Raw genomic sequence first — 21,965 nt, forward strand, 5'->3', positions numbered from 1 at the left:
TGGTGTGGGCAAGGAAGAGAGTCCCTCATGATGACCTGAATAACAACAGGCTTCCTCTGGAAGGAGAAGTTCCCCCCAGGCTGAAGGGAGTCTGTCATAAGTGACCTGTGGGGATGGAGGAAGAAGTGCATAATGCAGCCAGTGGCAGTATGGGGATTATTTAACGTGACTGCTGTCTCTGTCGTGCTTCCCAGGCTCACCCCTGGCCCTGGACTGTTTCTATACAAACAGCTGTTGTACTCCTTGGGGGTCTTGCTGCAGAAGCTAACGACTGAGTAGCCACTTGGTTCAGGAAAATCGCCAGGAGCACCACGCTCCAAAGCGAGTGGGACCTGCTTACTTGGACCTGCCAGCACTGTGCCAAAATGCAATTCCATCACTGTCCCTCATATAAGAAGCTTGTTTTGTATGTGTTAATACTGCTTTTTGGTACTTGTAATGATTTGTAAAATTCCTTATACTTCCTAAATAAACAGTTGTAGAAAAGAGATGGAAGCAGAGCAGTATTTTGCTTCCTTGTGTACGTGTTGCTCTTGTTTTGCTCACAGCTTGAGATCATATACTTGTTCCTGACTCACAGAGACAGTAGCCCACTTTCTTTTGCTTCCCCTGAGCATCGTGTACAAACCTCAATCAAGAACTTGAGGCTCTATTTACCTTCCAGCTCTGCCCTGGAGCAGTACAGATGTAGCCTGAGCTGCCTCCTCTGCAGCTGCAGCCAGCAAAACTGCCTGCGGAGTTGGCCTGTCCCTCGTGCTCCAGCTGCTCGGAGGCAGAGGGACCATCCTGGTGTCCTGGGGACATGCTGCCCTGAAGCTGTGCCGCCACCTGTCCCCTCACAGCTTCCTGCACAAGGGGGCTGGGGAGGCCTCAAACCTCTTTCTGTGCGCATCTCAACACTTTTGGAAGGAAACCTCATGCCCTGGGGTGACCTGCACCCCATTTAAAAGAAAAAATAAGCTGATTTGGCCCAGGTGCCTGCATCAGGCTCTTCAGCACAGAACCCCCAGGCCCTGAAGGGCTTCACCCAGGGTGGGAGGTCGCCACCGAGACGGGTGGGACGAGGCGGCCTGCGGGACTGAGCGCTTTTCGCGGGCTCTGACTGACCCCTGGCTCCCGCCATGACGGAACTGCAGCGGTCTGGGGCGACGCTCGGCCCTGAAGCACAAAGGGGCCTCCCGGGCCCGCAGCCGGCCGTCCCGCCGCGCCGCCAGGGGGCGCTGTGAGCGGCGCGGGGCCCCGCCGCCCTCCGCCAGGCGGGCGCTCGGCCCCGCTCTCTCTCTCGCGCTCGCGCGTGCGTGCGTGCCGTGCGTTTGGCGCGCGCGGCGGCCCGTAGCCCGCGCGCGGCGGCGGCGGAGCCGGGCGGGGGGGGGTGCGATGGCGGGCGCGGCGGCGGCGGGCGGCGGCGGCGGCGGCGGCGGCGGGCCGGGGCCGGTGGCGCAGGGGCTGAAGGAGGCGCTGGTGGAGACGCTGACGGGGATCCTGTGCCCGGTGCAGGCGGTGCGCGCCGCCGCGGAGGAGCAGGTGAAGGTGCTGGAGGTGACGGAGGGTGAGTGAGGGCCGGGCCGCGCTGAGGGGATCGGGGCGGGGGGCGGCGGTGTCCGCCGGGGGAAAGGCCGCCGCCGCCTTCCCCCCGCGTTTCCCGGTACCGACGGCTCGTGTCCGCGCGTTGGCCGAGGCCAAAACTTCCAGCTTCAGCGCTCGGGCCGGCGGGAAGCAGGCGGCGGCGGCAGCAGCTTTCGCACCGGCTGTAGGCGTGTGCCCGGTTTCTTTTGGGCAGCCCCTGCCCCGCCGCAGGAGTTCAGCTGCGGGTTCGCCGGTGGGACTTTGCCAGGGCTGTCTCCGGCCTGCAGCGGGGGGCACCGGGCGAAGCCGCGGCGGGGTTTCTTCAAGGCGCCGCGGTCCTCAGCGGGGCAGGAGGGGAGTGGCCGTGGGGCAGCGTGTTGTGAGAGCTGCGTGATCAAGGAGGGCTCTAAGCTCGTGGGTAGTAGGACGTGGACGGGGAGTGGGATGGCAAAGCAGCGGGCCTGTTGCTTTGGGCATCTCTTTCCAAGTCTCCGGGGTTGCCCACATGGTGGTCGCAGAGGGCCTTCCCCCGGCGTGTTTGTCTGCAGGCCCTGTCCCGCTCCCACAGTGATCCTCTCCAGTGCTCTCCACCTCTGGACGTGTGTGTCCTTGTGCGTGCCCACATCCTGCAGGTCATCACCTGTACGTAGCGTGTTTTAAGTGCAGTCAGGATGTAGCTGTACCCTCATCTTGTGTGAAACTCGCATGCTGGAGCTCCATTGTCTGTTGTGGAGAGCTAAGGACATGGAAGACACTGGAGCTGGATGGCAACTGGCCTATGGCTTTGAAAAGACAGAACTTGGAAGAGCAAGCACCTCAAATTCAAGCAGTGCCTCTAATTAATCCATTACTCATCCGGCCTTTTTACGGTGGCATTAAGCTAGTTCATGCACTTGCTCCTTTTCCTGGGTGGAGGCTACACTTAAAAACCTATTGATGGTAACATTTTATTTCACTTCAGCTTACATTTAATGACCCATCCCAAAGAACTGGAATCTGTAGAAACCACTGGAAGATTTGCAGGTACTCTGCTGTCATGGGAGCTGGGTGCTGGACAGTGCAGCCCGTGGCCCTAAGTTGTGCCTGCAGCCTGGCAGCTTGATGGGCTGGTTTATTCATGGACCCTCCTGGAAATTTTGCCTTACCTTTGTCAGATTATGCCGTGCTGAAACTGTTTTGTGAAGTGTTTTAGAGTCTTTCTGGTCCTGAACTTTAGCTCAGAAATGTTATCAAGCTTGTGGTAAAGAGAAGGAAGGTGTAAGGGCGTGACTGGGTCAAGAATAGTGTTGTGATTCTGTTACTCGGGGAATGAGACTGGGGCAATAAAAGGAAGGCAGATCGTTTGATAAAATGCTTCTTGTGCAGTCCCTTAACATGTGCTTGTAGCACTCTCAGATTAAGTCTTCCTTGGTGCATTACAGGGAATTCTGTGTGTTGCCACCACAGCTGTTGGAGATTTTAATGAGTGATTCTATGGCATTGCAGTAGCATGAGTCTGGAAGTGCTGTGAGGTTCCCTGACCCATAGAGCCTTTGCCTTGCAAAGCTGCTGCAGTCGGCGTGCTCTTCAGTGGCAACATTTTTCCCCAAACAGTCTGAATCTTACCACAAGAAATGAAGTCAAGTTTGTGTAATGGCTTGGGGAAAGATTTCTAGAAAAAGAGTATTTTTATCATGGCTCCAGGTGATGAATGTCCCTAAGGTCCCTTTGAGAGCCCAGGAATGCAACAGGAATACATTTGGTGGATAAAAGGACAAGAGGAATGGAGTCATCTGCACTTCTATTTTTTCACTATTTTACAAATATCCTCAAGTCACCCAATACTTTCATGTGGTTGCAATCCCAGAACTGCACATGTCCACTGCAGGACCTGTGGCCATGATCCAGAAGAGACTACAGTGTACCCTCTCCTGCAGTTTGCAGGTGACACCAAAATGGAGGGGAGGTGGTTGATGTCCTTGAGGGCAGGGCTGCTGTCCAGGGAGCCCTGCAAGAATGATCGAGAGGAACCTCCTGTAATTCAGCAAGGACAGGTACCAAGTTCTGCACCTGGGATAGGAGAACCCGCCTCAGGGGTGCGGGTCAGATGCTGCCTGGCTGGGGAGCAGCTTTTTGGCAAAGGGCCTGGAAATCCTGGTGGCTGGTGAGTTGGACAGGGCCCGCAGTGCGCCCTGCAGGGCCCCTGCAGCCTGGGCTGGATGGACAGGACCAGAGGCAGCGATCAGCCCTCTCCAGTCAGTGCTTGTTTGGTCACATCTAGACTACTTGTTTGGTTTTGCTCTGACCCCACCAGTGCAAGAGAGACAGCGACAAATGGGAATGAGTTCAGCAAAGGACTGTTGAATTGGTTGGGGAACTACAGCACTCACCACATGAGGAGGCACTGGGAGAGAGGGGTTTTCCAGTATGGAGGCAAGAGGGTTTTGGGGGTGGATCTGACAGCGGCTTCTGGTAACTATGAGGAGGGTGTCAAGACACTGGGGGATGGGAGAGGTTGAAGGAAAACAGGCACAAACTGAAACAAGAGGTTCAGACTGGAGAATTATTTTTCCTGTGAGGAGAGCCAAGCTTTGGAGCAGATTGTCTGTAGAAGCTGTGCTGTTTCCATCCTTGAGTCCTGCCTAGAACATGCTCTGAGCAACTTGATTTGATGCTGCTGATGTTGCTTTGATCATGGGAGTTGGACTGGAGACCTCCTGAGGTCTCTTTCAGCTGAATTATTCTGTACTCGTGTGATTCCTCCTCTCATGTCCTAGTCAAGCAGCATGGGAGGAATAAGCTATATTCTCCTTTCTTTGCTGGCTTTGGTATGGAGAAACTTGCCAAAACCAAGAGGAGGAGCTACAGGAATACAGTGATTGCCAACACAATATTATTGAGGTAAAGAAATGTAGTTCATGTGTGTCAGAAGTACTTTAAAGAAAGAAAATATTTAGTATCATTAAGCAGGATGAAGAAGGTGCTGAAAGTAAAAGTGGGGGCAGCAGAAAAGAGCACAGATGTTGGCACTTTTAATGAAAAATAAATGAAGGTAGGGCAAAAAAAATTGAGGAAAAACTTGTTAAAGACATTAAAACTTATGATACTTTAAATTGTTGCAGAAGCTGAAAGCATTTCAGAGGTGCCCATAGCCACCAGGTGACTGAAAAATATGCAAGGTACATTCAAGGAGTATAGGCCTGCAGAAAAGTTGAACTCCTTGTGCTGGTGTTGACTTAACTTGCCATGTTGAAGGGCATCTACAGAGGACATGTTGGAAAATCCATGTCAAGTTGAAGCATGAGTAGAAGCAGTTTCACTTATCAGTTTACTTGTAAACAGCAAGTGCTACAGGATGGATTTCCAAGGGTTTTAAAGGGACTCAAACATTAAATTACTGTGCTATGAATTGTGTTGTAAAACTTGCCACTTAAGGTCACTTAGGGACCAGATAAATGTAAGTTGTTAAACATGGGACAGCTTTTAGTGAGGGCTCTAAGGTGAGGAGTGGAGGGGTGAATGTTGGGGTTGTTACAGGTGAGTTGGTGTGGCTTTTGCACTGCCTGTAATAGTTAGAATTATGTCAAGAGTTGGAATGAGGAGAACAGGGTACATGGGATTGTTGTGGCAGAGTCAATCTGTTTAATAGAACTGTTTGAAGGAGTCCCTGGGACTGCCAAAAAGCTTTTTAGAAAATTCCCTTACTGAAACTTTTTAAGAGACTAAACTGTTGTGAACAGCTCTTGAATTAATAACCGATTAAAAGCTTGAAGACAAGAGGTGGAAGCGAGTGGTCGTGTTTCACAGTGCATGGAAATAACGAAGAGTCCCACGTGAAGCTGGACTGCTCAGCACATCTGTAAATGATGTGAAAGAGTGAATAGTGGTGTGGCAAAGTCACTGATAGCGCTGTTCGGTATGGCCAGAGTGAGAATCAGTGGCAAAAATTACAGAATGATTTCACAAGAGTGATCTGAGTGTGCAAATGGTAGGCGTAGGTCAGTGTTGGGCACAAAGTAGTGTTGGGGGAGGAGGAGACAGACTGGATGATACCTTAAAAACAGGCTGTCCTAACTATTGTCATTGGGAGAAGAAATCCCATTGTCAGTGTGGAGAGTTTTCTGAAAATACCCATTCACTGCTCTGCTGTGCTCCAAAAGCCAAATGGACCGTTAAGGAGGGAACAGAGAACAAAGCACGACATAAATTCCTCATGCTTCTGCAGTCTGAGTGCTGCATGCATTATGGGCTTGTTGCTCTCAGGAGGGATAAAGCAGGGCAGTAAAAATGCAGCACAGACATTTACAGAGGTGTGGAAAAGCTTCTGTTCTCAGAAGGAGCGAATACATTGACTTTTCTGCCTGGGAAAGAGATAGCAGAGCTGGAGGCTCTAAAATCATAAGCAACAGAGAAAAGGTGAGTTGAGGAGTGGTTATTTGTGACTTCTCATAAAGTTACATCAGATGAAAATGAATCTGAAACAAGCAGAAGTAGATTGTTTCCCCCAGTGTGCAAACTGTAGAACTTGTCGCTATGGGATGCTAAGAGGTAGAAATGGTTTAAAAACAGTTTGAGATTCCTGGAGGAAAAAACTCATCAGGAACCATTAAACATGTGATAGGATGCATCTCCTGCTTTAGGAGGTTCCTAATGCCAACTTTCCAAGGGGGTGTGCTGGGGGAAGCGTTCCTCTGCCCTCACCTCTCTTCTTAAGCTGCTTGCAGGTTGGGTTGTGTAACATGGTGAAGCTCACACAGCAGTTAGCTCTCCTGGTGTGCTGCCCTGTGCTAGCACCTGCTCTCTTCCATAGGGGGTTTAGCCAGGTTGAGATGGTTCAGTGTTTTGTGAGGATGCAGTCGAGCTCCCTGAAGCAGGTTGATAGCGGATCTGTCCAGTGATTATACAAGGGGATGGGTAGAAATGCAGAGTCAGGTGAGCCTCGCGAACAGGCTGAACTGTCCAGGAGGAGTCTCCTGTCTGACTCCATCCAGCTGTTCTGGAGGAATACAGGATGTCAGCTCTGGAGTAAGGACATGGTGGCAATTTCTTCCTGCCATGTCACCCTTTAGCAACTTCCAAACATGGACCCAGCGACTCAATCTCTTCCCAGCTTCTACATCTTCTTGTCTGCTGAGAAAGTGTGGGAATAGGCACCACCTGACAGCTTGGGGATGGGAGATGCACTACTGTCAGTCTCTGGAAGGATAAAAGTTCACCTGGCGACCTTTGTCTCTGGGTTTTAATGGAACAAATGAAAGCAATGCCTGAGACTGTTCAGGGAGAAAGCAGGGGAAATGAGAGCTCCAGGTAGTGAAGTGGTAGTGCTGTGCCTGCATCTAATTTGGGTCGACTCCACCATTGACTTGTTCCTGGTGAAGTGGGGATAGTGTTTCTGTTCCCCCTTTATCTGGTCCATCGCGGTAACATCATACACCGCTTCTGATGGTGCACGTGGATGTGCTACAGCTGTCCTCATATGACTTGAGGATAATTCCGTAATATGTAAAAATAATCTCTTCCTCTAGGACTTACTATACTGGAGAACACGTATGGAGGCCAAACCATCTCCAGGGATGTCAGAGCAGGGACAGTGTCACTCTGAAGGAGGTGCATGTCCTCCAGGAGGGATCGTACTGCCACCCTGGGAAGAGGAGCAGTGTCTGTAACACATTCCTCTAAATTATGCTGATAAGGAGTTTTAATGCCAGCTTCTTACACAGTTGAAAAATACCTCTACCTCCTTGCCTGGTTAGATAACAAGTTTGCTGTTTTATGGTGACAGTGTTAAGTCTCTGAGCTATCGGCTCTTGTGCTCTGGAAATGTGGTGATAGATGAATGCCTCCAGGCTGGAGAATTGCCTTTCTTTAGCCTGTCTACATTATGTGGTTCTGTTTGCCCTTTTTTTGCAGGTAGAAAAAGCATTTATAAGGCTGTCTTCAGTGTGGCTTATGTTGTGACATCTTGTGTATGAAAAGGCATCTTCAGCTCGGTCCTTTGCAGGGTTGTTTGTTGCCAGAAGCTGAGAGGTGCAGGTGGCTGCGAAGATGGTGCTGACCTTGGCAAATTGACTCATGTGCCAATCTGGACACATTTATCCTCTTTAAAGTTTTTTGTCCATCTTGTTTGAGACTAGTCCAGTGTAGGAGACAACCTATGCTTTGATTTGAACATGATTTCAGATTTGAATATTGGCTTTACAGGTCTTGTAAATGTATCTTCTCTTCCGGAATAGTGGCTCAGCACATTTTGTTTGATGCTCTAAAACCCCATTGAATCTCTGATGGTATTTGCATGATATTGTTTGCTGTCCGTTTGTATCAGGAGAACAACTGTAGGTACAGTGGTAGCATGAAACTTGTAGCATCACTTGTGCTTCACCAGTTCAGCTTATGGTTGGGCCCTGCCTGACATAACTGTTTTAACGCATATGGCTTCAAGTTATTTCTGTATTGCATTGGGTACCTTCTTGAATACATGATTTTATACCATAAAACCAGAGTATTGTGTGGAAGGAGGGATTCTGGAGTGTTTACAAACATGACCACAGTATGTGGTTGTATGGTGGTCTCTTGGCTGTAACTTGAATTGCAGTAGAGTGAATGATGGACAGAAATGGGTGGAAATCCTGTGGATGGATAAATTGAGCTGAATTTTTAACAGGAGTTAACATTTTAGTGTTGGACTGAATTTTTAACAGGGAAATTTAAATAAGAAATGGCCACACTGGGACGCGTGATACCTCACTTTCAGGAAAAAAGGTTATTCACAGCAGCAAATGCTGTTATTTGCACTGTGAAATGCTGCGGAAATGTTGAGTGTAGTGAGAGGTTGTGAAGAAGGGATTTCAAGTGAGATACCTAAAGCCATCATAAATATTGGAGAAGATTGGCCTTAATCTTTCTGTCCTTTGCTGAGAAATGACAAAAATACAGGTGTAGTTTTCAGAGGTGTGCTGATAAAAAGAGTGCTTTTGGAGTACTCCTTGAATGTCATGATGGATGCTGAAGAAGTTCCTCAAAGAAGCACATTTGTAGTGTGTAAAAACTATGGCTGAGCATTAGGTTCTTGCTTGATGTTTCCGGTCTGCAGATGCCCTCCAAGCTCTGCACTGCTCTGACCTCGTGGCTGACCCTGCTTTGAGCAGGAGGTTGGACAGCATGACCTCCTGAAGTCCCTTTCAACCCAAATTATTTTACGGTGATATTGCAAACCAGTCCCATGGGAAACATTGCCTGCACTGTGTGGCTGAAGACTGCGATGCACAAGGGGTGGGCAGATGCTGGGTGAAGGGAACTTGATTTCTCATGCTGCTGTGTTTGTGACATCTGGTAGCTACAAGCTGAACGTTGTTTTAATTTAGAGTGTCAGTGGCCATGGGGCAGTGGATTCACTTGGGTTGGATGCAGCAGCTACCACAGGCTCTTCCTCCACTGCTGCCTGTCTCTGCCCCAGTAGAGACAACTAAAAGGGACCTGTAGCAGCTCCTGAACCAGTTTTGTATGGATGTACCGAACTGGACTCAATCGGTGCTGCTCGTTTGAACAAGGCAGGGTGTGAAGTTCAGTGACTCAGTACAAAGTCCTGCTCGTTTATTCCTCCTTGCTTGCTTAATACTATTTTTTGATTTTGTCCGGCTTAATGTCTCCAAAACGTTAGAGGTAGAGAGGTAGTACGTTATGCAATAGATGGAGCTTGGTTTTGAAGGAGGAGAATTGGAGAATAGGATTTCATTAATACTGAGGTTATTGGAGAGGAGAAGCAGAGCTGGGAGGAAATGTGTTTGCTAATGTTCCCTATGCCAGGCCCTTCATTAAAAGTTTGTAGTCTTTTGGTTTTACAGACTTTATTTTGGGAGGAAGAGTTGATGATTCTGATATCTCAAATCACAAAGTAGAAGTGAAGGAAGCACTTCAGAAGAGATGCATTTGAACTGCAGTTATTGATGATAAAGATAGAAAGTTTGCAGCCAACTGGGAAAAGAACAATAATAAACCAATTCTTTGAGAAAAGAGGAGCCAGTGAGCTATACAGCGATCAGTGTAATTTCAGTCCCTGGAAAGATTCTTGGACCAGTTCTTTGAACAGCTTGCCAGTGTCTATAACATAACAGGATAAATAGATGCTACACAGCTTATACAGTTTTTTATGATCTGTTCTTGATAGATCCATGTAAATTTTGTTTGATGGGAGAGCTGGCTTATTGCTTAAACAAGCAAGTGCTGGGTATGAATGATTTGAGTTCAGTAGGATTCCTGATATGAATTTGCCACAATGATCATTTATCAGTTAAGAACGTACAGTGTTGTAATATTTTTGAGGTTCACAGTTGGCTGGAAACCTGTGAGTAGAGTCGTTATCGGTGGCTTATTGTCAAACCCAAGGGGCTTTTAAGACAGAGCTCTTGGTTGCTGCAGTAGTGAATACACCTCTAGTTTACCAGCAAATAGCACTGCAGTCTGCTTGGAGAGCAGGTTTAAAAAGACGTTGGAAAATTGGAGAGATGGCCTAAAATCATTGAAACAAAATCTTATAAATCAAGTGCATGTATGTAAAGGGACAAGATATATGCAAACAGATTAAATATTGCATAATGGAATCACAATTGTTAGTTGCAACTACGCATTTATTCTGGCTTCCTAGTTCATTTATACCCTTTAGGAATGTGGCTGCAATGCAATGCCGTACTCAAGTCTGGAATATTGCAGACTGCTAGAAGGAGAATTACTGCTACAGTTGAGTATTATGTTAAGTACATCTCAGAATGAGGCTCCCTGCTTTTGCAGCTAGGGCAAGAGGTTTTTTTCTTTTTTAATTTTTAAAAAAATGCATAATCTGTGAAGAAAGGTTGAAGGAACGGGTGCATGTTCAATGTAAGCATGGAAAAGTTAGAGGCAATTATCTCCCAACCCAGAAAATCCTCTTACAAGTGAGGTGGATTTTAGAAGAAACTCAGATAACTGCATTTGTGAAGTGCTCAAATATGCTGCTAAGGAAAATTACAGAACTCTTTTTGAGAAGAATTTTCAATACGTTTTTGTCAGGGATGCTGTCAGCACATATAACCTGTCCATGGGAGTCAGGTTGCGCTAGTGCGATGTCAGGGCATACCTTCTGCTCCGTGGTTTCTAGAACTAAAACATCACAAATTCACTTCTTAAGCATACGAGTGAAATGAAATATTTAATACAGTTATCAGCTACTTGGAGCTTACAGTTGCAATTTTAAGCAAATTTATCAAGGCATATGGATTTACCATACCGTAACAGCTGCTCTTCCTGGTTTTTATTTCCTGTGCTCTGTTGTCAACACAATTGGTACAAGTATTTTAATTTTGCCTTTGATACAGAGCTTGCTTGGCAACTAAAAGCAGCTCTTGCTCTTTCTGGACATATTTCTTGCTGGAGATGGTCCCACAGCCCAAATGGTTGTACAGACAGTTCCTGGTGTCTGTGCTCAGGCAGGGTTTGCTTGGGAAGGCGCTTGGTGCATTCTGAGCTGTCTTAGGGTGTGTTTTGGGACAGCTGAAGTGATATTTCCAAATCACTCTCTGGATGAACCCGGGTTGTCTGAAAAGGGACTTCTGGCTGACAGCCTTCTGTCTTGCTCCATCCTGGATCTTACCCATGCATCCCTCATGTAGGGACTTGACTAGTGATATTATGTTGTAGATAAGATTTTTAAAAAAAAAAAAAAAAAAAAAGGTGTAAATAATTTGCTTGTTATTAACCTGGGTTGCAAAATATTTTGTCCACAAGAGAAAGCAATAAGATGCTGAGAAAATAGAGTTGTTGTGTAGAGAGCACAGGGAAGAATAGAGCACAGAGAAAATAGAGTTGTTGTGTAGAGAGCATAGGGAAGAATTAATGCTCATGATTCATTTGAGTAGCTACACTTTGGAATTGTCTTCTCCTTCCCACATATGAGTCATTGAATTGGTATGATGTCTTTCTCCAAAAATCTTGATGAGTTTTGCTGTGTGGGAACAAAAGTTATGACACAAACATTTTATTTCATTTTTTAATTTTTTTTCCTTTGCAGAATTTGGTGTTCATTTAGCAGAACTGACTGTAGATCCCCAGGGAGCTCTGGCCATCCGTCAGGTGAGTTTTCCTGTAACTGTAGGAAGAATTCTGATGGTAGTTTCCTTGGTTCTTAAAATATTCTCTCATGTTTCCAGGTGAAAAATTTGAGGTGGCTTTCTATTACTGCTTCTCCATTTTCTTTTACATTTCTCTAGAGTTGTTCCTTTCTCTTTCAGCATTACTCAGGTGTTATACACTTACCTTTTTTGAAAATAGTGCTTTTTGGACTTAATAAACCTGGTGCTGAGACAGCAGTGTACTGGGAATGGGCACAACTTACTAGGTGGATGGTAGACATCAACATGCAAAAGTGTGGCTTGTTTTTGCAGCAACTTTTTCTGTAGGTGTTTTTCTTCTTGAAAGAGAAGTTTAGGTTCTGTATTTCTTTAGTTACAATGTAGCCCATACCTTGTGCCTTTTTAGAGGTGAGGAAATAAAGTTACTGCCTTGTCAGTGCTGCACAGGTCATCATTGCTTGATGGATGGTCATCAGTTAATTTTTTTACTGTGGTAGTTGTTTTAGTCCGTTTCACAAAGATTTTTTTCATTTTTGGCAAGCCCTGTTGCCACTCTAAAAGCAGCATGGTGGGATGGGAGACCGAGCAAACGGGTTGAGGGTGATGCTTGCCATGACTGCAAGATTTGTTAATGATTCTTGACCTCTCTTCTAATACAGCTAGCGTCTGTCATTTTGAAACAGTATGTGGAAACTCACTGGTGTTCTCAGTCAGAAAAATTTAGACCTCCAGAGACCACAGAAAGGGTAAGATCTGGTTTTGTGTTGTCTACTTTGAGACACTTTATCCATCAAGAATATCAGTTTTCTTGGTAGTTTAAAAAGTGCCAGTGCCCTTGTGTATTATGAGGATTAATGGCTTCAGTTAAGATTTTCTAATGTTTTCCATTTTGAAAATCTGTTTTCAGTTGCTTAAAACAACACTAGACTTGAAGCTTGGGGTAATTTCTGTAAGAAAAGTTCAGTTGTAATGTTTCTGCTGCTCTAAGAGCAAGACTAGACAAAAGCTGCTTTGTAAGTTTTACAAATACTGATTCCGGCAGTCCTTTTTCAGAGATTTACTAAATCTTATGTTTTTCATCTTGGAACTGAAAGGCTATTTTCCCATTACAAATTCTGGTTTAAAGGTCTGCTGGGTTTCATTAAAAGTCTGTTCAGCAGGAGTATCTAACAGCTAAAATGGCCAGAGATTCTAGCCCTCTGTTGACTGGACCATCTTTCACATCTAGGGTACGATTCATCCCATCCAGAGATAATTACTTGACATAGATCTTCTGAATTGTGCCCTAGAAGTGCTGGCTTTTTTTTCCTGTTCCTTCAGGGTTGGGTGACTAGTTCTCCTTCACTAGAATCCTCCACAGTAAGCAAACGTAGTCCCTGACACTGGAGCTGGGATTTATCTCTGCTAACTCTGAATGTCTTCCATTAGATAGCTGCATGCTATCTAATCGCAGCAGTCAGCTATTTGCTGTATGCTTGGCCAAATGCTGTATGAGAAGAGTGCTAAGTTAAAACACACTGTGTAGTTTTCCATTAAAAAATTACAGGGGATGTAGTGTGCAACTATTTTTTTGTCTCAACTCTGAGTGTTCATTTTGTAAAACCAGTATTGAATCCATATCCAGATACAGTCATAGGTATAAAAAATTTATCTGATTAAATTACTTTGTGACTAGGGATCTGTTTTGCTAAATAATGTTATTCTTTACAGGCAAAAGTTGCTATTAGGGAGCTTCTACCCAACGGGCTGAGAGAGTCGATCAGCAAAGTGCGCTCAAGTGTTGCTTACGCCGTTTCAGCCATAGCCCATTGGGACTGGCCTGAAGCCTGGCCTGAGCTTTTCAATCTCTTGATGGAAATGTTGGTTAGTGGAGACGTGAATGCAGTGCATGGAGCCATGAGAGTGCTCACAGGTGGGTGCATCCGAGAGCTTTGGCAAGGCTGATGTAGGAAGCGGTTTAGGCTTTTCCTTACCTTGGTATCCTATCACTTTTCACTCAAAATTGACAAAATTGGAACTTGCTTCTCTTCTCCTGGGCATGATGCTTGTCAGTCACTGTTGAATTGCATGCTCAGTAGATGTCATGAAAACTGAGGAAGAAGGTTCTGTGCTGCTGGTTATAGCTCAGAAGGAACTTTGATTGTAATGCCCTGTTCTCCTGATACCCACAATTTTTATTGTGGGTTTTTTTCTGCTTGCCTTCATGGATTGCCATGAGTAGGCCAGATGACACTGGTCTAGTCAAGTACAAATCAACACGTTTCCAATATGCTCAGTGTTTCCCAAAGATGCTGTTGCCTACAAATTTGTTTTCTTATAAGGATTTTCCTTCTTCATTTTATAGAATTTACACGGGAAGTGACAGACACACAGATGCCACTTGTTGCTCCTGTTATTCTTCCAGAGATGTACAAAATTTTCACAATGGCAGAGGTATGATCTTCACTATTCAGTTGGTACTGAACAGCATTAGTGGGAATGTTTCTTGGAGAAGAGAAACTCCACATTTAATGGATAAGCTGTACTGTAGAATGAGTTAAGATTTACAGAATTTTCTTGATGATGTGATAGTTGATGGCAGCTAATGTTTCAACAGAAATGTTGAAGGCAATGATAAGATAATCAAGTTAAAACAAAACGTAAATACAATTAAAAGAAAAGGCAATAAAAGCATTTTGTGTTCCTGATCTATTATTTAAACTCTTTTCTAGGTGTATGGTATTCGCACAAGATCGCGTGCAGTGGAGATATTTACCACATGTGCCCATATGATCTGTAACATGGAGGAATTGGAAAAGGCAAGAGTTTCACTTTAACTTACCTTACAACATTCAAAGTTGTAGATAATTGTTAATATGAAAATGAAACATTGGAGAATTATGTACTCTCAGCTGTAATTCTGGGGAAGAGGGTGTCATTTAATACGTGTAAAGTGGCTAACTCCCTACTTTACATGCATGCCTTGATACTGTGACTTGGCTTCTGTAATTAAGTTTAACCTGGGACAGACTGGCAGACATGCTTGCAACAGCTCCAAGAAAGGGGACTAAGCATGGGGAAGAGATAGTGTATTATCCCTTTGTTTGGAAATCCTTGTCATAGCTTCCAGTCTTCAGGTGAACCATGTGTCCTGATAAGCTGCCAGGCCTTGGCCATCTGGGTTACTATGGGCAGTTTTCTGGCCCTTGCATGAGGCATTTGGTTACAAGCTCATGGAACTTCATCAGCTGCTTTAGCGTGTGAGTTAGCCTTTTGTTCCTAAAGGGGTGGTGGAAACCAAACCAAACCAAATTTTAAAAGAATAACTGTTCAGAAAAAAACACCCTGCAGTTAAGCAGCTTTATACACAAGTCTCCTGTCTGGCTCTGAGCACATCTGCATTTTAGCTGGCCTTTGACAAGTGGATTTCTTTTTAACTTTCTGCGGGGTGAGGGTAGGAAAGGGTGACTCTCAATCCTAGTGGCTGGTCGTTGGCGGGTGGCGCTATCTGCTGTTTCCTCCCTGTTTGCACAGGGAGAAATTCAGTGCAGCCTTCTGGGAAGTTCTGATAATTACACTGTACTGGTACTGCACTGGCAAGGTTACATGTGCAATACATCATGCAGTTGGTACCAGTATCCAAAAGATAGTAGTAGCTCCTCACTGTCTTATTCTGGAAGAGGGCTGAAAGTGTCCTTTACATTGTATACAATTGAAAATTGACTTAAAAGAAAAAAGAGGCAATCTTTTTATAAATCGTTAAGGTGGTATTTCATTGTTGATTTAAACATACAACTTCGCTGTCTTAGCTATGGATTTATGAGGAATATTCTCAAAATTATTTTTGTCCAGTATTAGTTGATCTGCCAAGCACTGCTTATGGAGTGCTTTGACATCTGGAAAAGTACTTGCTGCATTTTCCTAGGAAGAATCATCGTGGTAATCTTCAGGCCAGCTGTTGATACTCAGCTCACAAAGAGCTTGTTTGGTATGGGGGAGGGTGGCTCAGGAGGGAGATAAGTGCTTTCCGCAGTGTGCAGTGTAATTGCTGGTGTGTGACTTAGTCACCACAGGTTTCTTTTATAGCTGGGGGGGGGGGTCTGGGTGATAGGGTGCAGGGCATGATTCATCTAATCAAATGAAAATGCCTCTTTAGGAGGATGTGTGCTGCTCCTGAGACTCTCCCAGCTGGATTGTCTGCATCTCTGTTTAGAGTCTGAAGTGATTAGCTGAGATGTAGTGTGTGTTCTGTAGCAGTCTCTGCTGTGTGGTTTTGAAGAGTGGGATTCAGCTGAACTTAGTTCTTTGGAAAGAGCCAAAGTGATGTCTGAAACAAGTATTTCATGTGACTTTCCAATGTTCTGCAGTTGGCATGAGTCTCTCTTTGGTTTTGTAGCATAGAAGTGTAATTTCTGTTGCTTCTAGTGCTTTACTTGTCAGACATGGGGCTTCTGTATCTAATATTCACCATTGCTTGCATTGATTACAACCAGGGTGCGGCCAAAGTCCTGATTTTCCCTGTGGTGCAGCAGTTCACAGAGGCCTTTGTTCAGGCCCTGCAGATGCCTGATGGACCTACATCAGACAGTGGGTTTAAGATGGAAGTCTTAAAGGTAAGTAAGTCACTTAAGACTGAATAAATAAAGAATTGAATACCTATACACTGTCAGATGTGCTGGAAAACAGAGGAAACTTGAGCGTGTGTCACCTCTCCTAGTATTGCTCATGTTATGAATAGTGAAGTTTTTTGGCTCCCAGCACCATACAACATTGAAGTAAATTGTTCTGCCTGTACTGAACTTAAGAAACCTATGATGAGATCCATAGGGATGTGTCCACAACATGATCCGTAGGGATCAATCCATAGGATGATCTGTCCTTGTCATTTGCTGATCTAAGACATTTTGGAGGCATCTTATTTGGACACCATACTCAGGAGTTAAAGATGCTGCAGAATTCTGCTGCAGTGAAGTTTTAAAAGCTTATTATGCGTGTGCTTTTCTAGAACTTGCCTGCTCTTTAATGTTAAACTGTCTCTGCCAAAGAGATGTGGAAAGTCTTTGTATTCTCCTGGTTTCCTGGAGGAAGAAGATTGTAGTGCAGAGCTCTGTGTGCATGTAGCTCAGTGTGTGGGGGCAAGAGTGCTGGTGTAGGTGTGGAGATCCCTTCAACAGCTGGGAGAGCACTGGAGTTCTAGGGTGCTCTGCCTGCAACATGGGAGAGAAAAGAAAAGCTTAAAAACATAAGTTGCAGAATCAAATCCAGATCTTTGGTTTACTTGCACATGTGCTGGAGTAAGCAAGACCTGAGTCACAGTGAACAGATTTCTGGAGATGGATGGCCTAGGCCCATTCAGCCACGTCCCCTGAAGAAAACAAGGAAGAGTTATTGAAGACAAACATCAAAAGTTTTTCATAATGGCTAGCTTTGCTCTGGAGCCATGAAAATAAATGCTGGGAGGATGCTGTCGTGTTATACAAACTAGCAGCTGTGACAATCTGTGTCATGGAACTTGTTTTCTTAGTCCTGTTAAAGGTGGCAGTACCGGGTTGTGGCATCCTGTCACTTCTCAGTAAGGGGTTGCAGATATTGTACGCTGGAAACAGCAGGAGCTTATTTCTTGCTGTGCAGCACCAGATGGAAGGGAGTTTGGGGTAGGATGTTGGCAAGTTTTGTTGAGAGAGTGTCTCTTGCTGTTTTTCTGACTTTCTGTTGGCTGTGCACTGGAATGCCTGGGACAGTAATATATAGGCACAGCAATATACAGGAACACTAACATGAAGGGGATGCTCTGGGATACTCTGCAGGGTGTAATCTGGATTTGAACAGGCTGCAGCTCAAGAATGTCTGAATCTCTGATTCCAAATATATACATTTGGTTGTTTAATGAATAGAAATAGTTTTCAGCCTACACAGAAAGCAGTTGTAATTGATAGTTTCACTCTAACCATAGACCAGTTCTTATGTTCTTGTCATTTTCATACATTGTGCAGCTTTTTTCATTATTTACCTAACAGCGTGTACTGGAATCTGAGTTATTTGTACTTTTATGTCTGCGCTGATACACAGCAGTAGTCTTTTGAAAGATGTGACAGGCTGGGAAAGTATTTTAAGGAAATGTCATCATGTTCTTGCTCTGTTCCTTGTGTGTGGGCATCTGCTTTTGGCCACTGCTAGGCAGGTGCAATAAAAGAGGATTTTGTTCTGAACGCACTATTGTATGTTGGCTGGCATTGATGGCAGCAGAAAACCAGTATGGATTTAAATGGTAAATTCAGGAGATCTGCTGCTGACAAGTGGTTTGTAGGAGGCTTTTTGTGAAGAGATGAGTCTTCTGGCTGTTGACTCAGGGCAATTCATGATTTTGTCGCTTAGGGTTTCTAAGCTGATGATACCAATTTTCTAAGGGAAAAGGGATTCAGGTGAAAGACCCATAAATTGCCTTCCCTTCCAGAAAAGTGGATTTTATAGGCATTGTAATACAGAAGTAAGAGACCTCAAGGGATTAGTTAAGCCAGCTCTACAGATGAGATCATTACAAGAACACCTCGAAATGCTGATGCAATGGAGGAGGGAATTGAAACTTTTTTTTATAGTACATTTTCAACCAGATGCAAACTCAATCCTATTTTTTTTCCTTAATGAAGTGCTATGCAGCAAGTGACAGGAGAAGATTTTTTTTTTTTTTCTTCCCTGTCTCTTAAGAGTTTTGAACTCTAAGGTTCATGGAGTTCTCAGTGGAATTCGGAGGCAGCCCTGACCTAAAATGTCTTGCTTTCCATATAAGAACATTATGCAGGACAGTGTCAAAAACTTTAATGGATCATACTGAAGTGTACACATCTGCCTGATCTGCTAGGACAGGTATCCTGTTTAAGAGAATGGGTAGGTTGGATCATATCATGGTGAACCACTGACTGATAATTTGTCCCTAATCTTTCCAAGTGTAGTTACAAGTTTAGAAGTGGTTATCAGCAGGGTAGTCAGTGCCTTTGACCCTTGGAGAAGATGGGAGGCTTGGCCAGAACAAAAATGTTTTCAGTTGTGAGGACAAGAACAAAATACCAGTGGTGTTTTGTTGTTTTGATAGTTTAGCATGAATTAAGCTGGTATCTCTGAGGATGGATGAGCTGCAAGTAGATGATTCTTGAATCCCAATTCCGATGTTGTTGAACATGCCACTATTGATTGTTTTAAGAAAAACAGAGTGATTAAACATGACAGGTAACAGAGTAAAGGCAAATTTCTTGGCAAGGGAAATATTATGTACTTAGTATGCAGTAATTATATCAGGGACACCAATTAACCAACATTCTGAAGTATCTTACAGCTTTGCTGTAGTGCTTCTTTGCTTATGCTTAAAATCTGTGTACCTATGCTACATTTGTCCTGCTGTTGGAACAAATAATTATTCATAAAAAGTAATTAATCATACACTCTTTGTTCTTGGATGGAAGATAAGGTGGTAGCTGTGTCTTGGGGGCAAATTTCCTAAGTTTATGAGCAAAGTACATAACCCACACCTGCTGCACTCATACTGAATGGTTAGTTAGCTTTGATGTACTCTCCTGCTGCTGGCTAGCATATGTTTTAAGCTTTTTGTCCACAAATTTGGGGATTCCTTCTCCGTCTAAAGACACAAGTAGGAAGTGAAGCAATAAAAGGCTTTAATACAGAGTGACTTTAAGGAGATGCTGAGCAATTAGTCGAGATGCAGTTGGATGTTTGCTCGTGAAATAGCTGGAAGGGGTTTGGGAGCTCCCAGTGTTGCTCCCCCAGTGGTGATTTTGGTGTGTCTGTGCAGTGACTCAGGCTACAGGTGTGGCTGCAGTCGGTTATTGCCTGACTTGGCCATTAAACATCCTGCTTGGGGAGCAGCTTGACTTTGCTCTGAAGAGAGATGGATAAGGATTTTCTTGAAGGATTTAATAGGTGGTGGAGCAGTACATGGGGGTAGGCAGAGGAGGAGATCTGTGAAGCAGTTCTTTTAGTTCAGACAAGCAGTGGGAGCTGACAGAGTGAAAGGCCAGGGGTTGAAATACAGCATTTGACAGGGGAGAGTGCTCTTTTTTTAATGACTTGTGCTGCAGGAAAGTGATAAACTTGCAAATGCAGTCTTCTATTGTTAGAACTGCAGAACTGAAGAACTCTTAACCACTCCAGGAATGTTTCCTGAAATGCTTCGTCTTGGCATATACCTTAGAAAAACTTGCATGGGGTTCATAACCAGTGGCATATGGAACAAGTCTCTTTAGATGCTACTGTGGCCATAGTAGAGGTGTTGAGTTTGCAGCAGTCCTGCAGATCAGGTTCAGATCCTCTGCCAGCACATTCATAAACTTATTTTTTTTCCAGAGGCTTCAACAGGTCTTTTCTGTAATACTTCTAGCACCTACCAGACTTGTTCTCAACCTTATGTATCTGGATTGCCTCTGGCTGCCTGCTCATCTGTAATACTGATATTGGAATGCTGGGGGTTTTCTGGGAAGTGAATTACTATTTTTTTTTATTTCTGTTAGTGTACCCAATGCTACAAACAAACAAACTGAACAAAGTATTTCCCATTGGGTAAGCAGCAACAAACCGATACCCATATATTTTGTAGCAGCCAGCAGCCGGGTAGTTTGTGAGGGGCTCTTCTATATAAAATAAACGGAGCTGTGCCCCTGTGGGAGGAAGTGGTGTCTTAGGAGGAGTGAGCGTTCTCTGACTCTTGGAAGATCCCAGAAGCTTTTTGGCAAGTGTCAGTGAAAGGGCTCCCCTAAATCAGGGTGATCAGCGTCACGAAACCCCAGGCACAAGCTCCTGTGGAGCTGCTGAGCTGCTCCCAAAGCAGCCCCTGTGTTGGGCTGGCACAGCTGCCCGTGTCTGTGGCTGAGATGGGCAAGAGAATTGGTCTGGGTGGGTGTTTTCTTCTGCAGCTGCTCCCTGGATGTGCAAATGGGTGTGTTGCTTGCATGTGTAGAAGTGTGGGAAATAGGCTCTGATCTGCTTTTACTGGGACAAGACAGCCTACAGGTGGTAATTGTATCCAGACAGTGCTGTGCAGTGCTGTACTTCTGTTGGAGTCTACACCTTACCACCAAGTTATTGCATTATCTTTGTTTCTGGACTTGTACATCTTGTGTTATCCCTTTGCTTCCCTGCAAAAAGGGCAAATAGGAAGAGGGGTCTGTATGTCAGAGTTTGTGCAAGAGAGGGGGCTGCCTGATCAGGAGTGAGAGAAGGAGATGTTGGTGACAGGAAGACATTGGCTTATCTCAATTGTTAATGAAACAGCAGCCCATGATTTGAGTCTTTGTTGATGGTTTTCCCCAGTTTCGCTTCTGATTGATGTTTTTTTTTTGTTCCAGGCTGTGACAGCACTTGTGAAAAACTATCCGAAGCACATGGTTTCGTCAATGCAGCAGATCCTGCCCATTGTCTGGAATACCCTTACAGAAAGCGCCGCCTTATATCCTTTGTGGTGAATGGTTTCAACTAGAATACAACAAGACAAACTCTGTCTCAAACACAGTAGTGACCTAAACATGGCTGAAGAGCATGGTGGATGGAGTGACAGAGAGAATATAAGCATCTGTGGGGTATATGTACCAAATATGTGTTACTTCAGTAGGCTCCATTAAGTTTTTTTTTTAGCTTAGAAGTCATGTGATAAATGACGTGAGTGCCTGTGTTACACTGGCTGTAGAATTGCAGCTGTTCTCTGCGTTGTTTCTGGTACCCTTTGGTGGAAATTGTCATCTTAAAAAGATGTCTAGTCAAAATGTAAAGACTCTAAGTAAGGGAGAATCTGCAATATCTCTTGCTACAGCAGTACTAGTGGGTGGTTACACTTGCTGCTGAAGTTGAAGTCAGATTGCCTTTTGAATTTTATACCAGTCATTACTTCACTGCACAGTCAGCCCTGTAAGGGGTGTTCTGTTGGTAGTTTTCCCAGTGATTTCAAACTGACAAGTCAAATCTTTCCCTATTGTTAATCCAGAAGTTGCTTTTTTTGCTTTTTATGATGAGACAGTAATGGTAGAATACTGAACCTTCTTGTAGCTTTTTCTGAGTTTTTGGTATAAACAGCAGAATTGGACAATGTCTTGTGATGATAGCGTAAGGGTTGACTGAGCTTTTCCTCTGTAGTTTAATAAGAATGGTGATTCTCCTAGAGACCACAGATCTAGACCTTTTTATATCAGAGCTGCTTGAGTAGTCTTGTGATTTGCATATTGAGTGAGAGGCTCTTGTAGAGTGAAAAGGGAGACTATAAAAATGCTGGAGCAAGTAGAGGCTGTATAGTTTCAAGGTCAGCTGGGTGGTTGTTGTTGGTTTTTTTTAGACACCTGTTAA

General features: G+C 44.6%; 1 protein-coding gene across 1 annotated transcript in view; it reads left to right on the top strand.

The window, feature by feature from the left end:
* Positions 1-1,377: 1,377 nt before the first annotated feature.
* The window catches only part of IPO9 (importin 9), a 40,342-nt gene continuing 19,754 nt past the window's right edge, over positions 1,378-21,965 (top strand). The window contains exons 1-8 of the mRNA XM_074925394.1: positions 1,378-1,549; positions 11,585-11,646; positions 12,305-12,391; positions 13,356-13,557; positions 13,990-14,078; positions 14,357-14,443; positions 16,118-16,237; positions 20,978-21,078. Coding sequence (XP_074781495.1) covers positions 1,378-1,549; positions 11,585-11,646; positions 12,305-12,391; positions 13,356-13,557; positions 13,990-14,078; positions 14,357-14,443; positions 16,118-16,237; positions 20,978-21,078 — 920 coding nt within the window. The remainder of the gene's footprint in view (positions 1,550-11,584; positions 11,647-12,304; positions 12,392-13,355; positions 13,558-13,989; positions 14,079-14,356; positions 14,444-16,117; positions 16,238-20,977; positions 21,079-21,965) is intronic.

Source organism: Athene noctua, chromosome 23 (assembly GCF_965140245.1).
Source record: "Athene noctua chromosome 23, bAthNoc1.hap1.1, whole genome shotgun sequence".
NCBI lineage: Eukaryota > Metazoa > Chordata > Aves > Strigiformes > Strigidae > Athene > Athene noctua.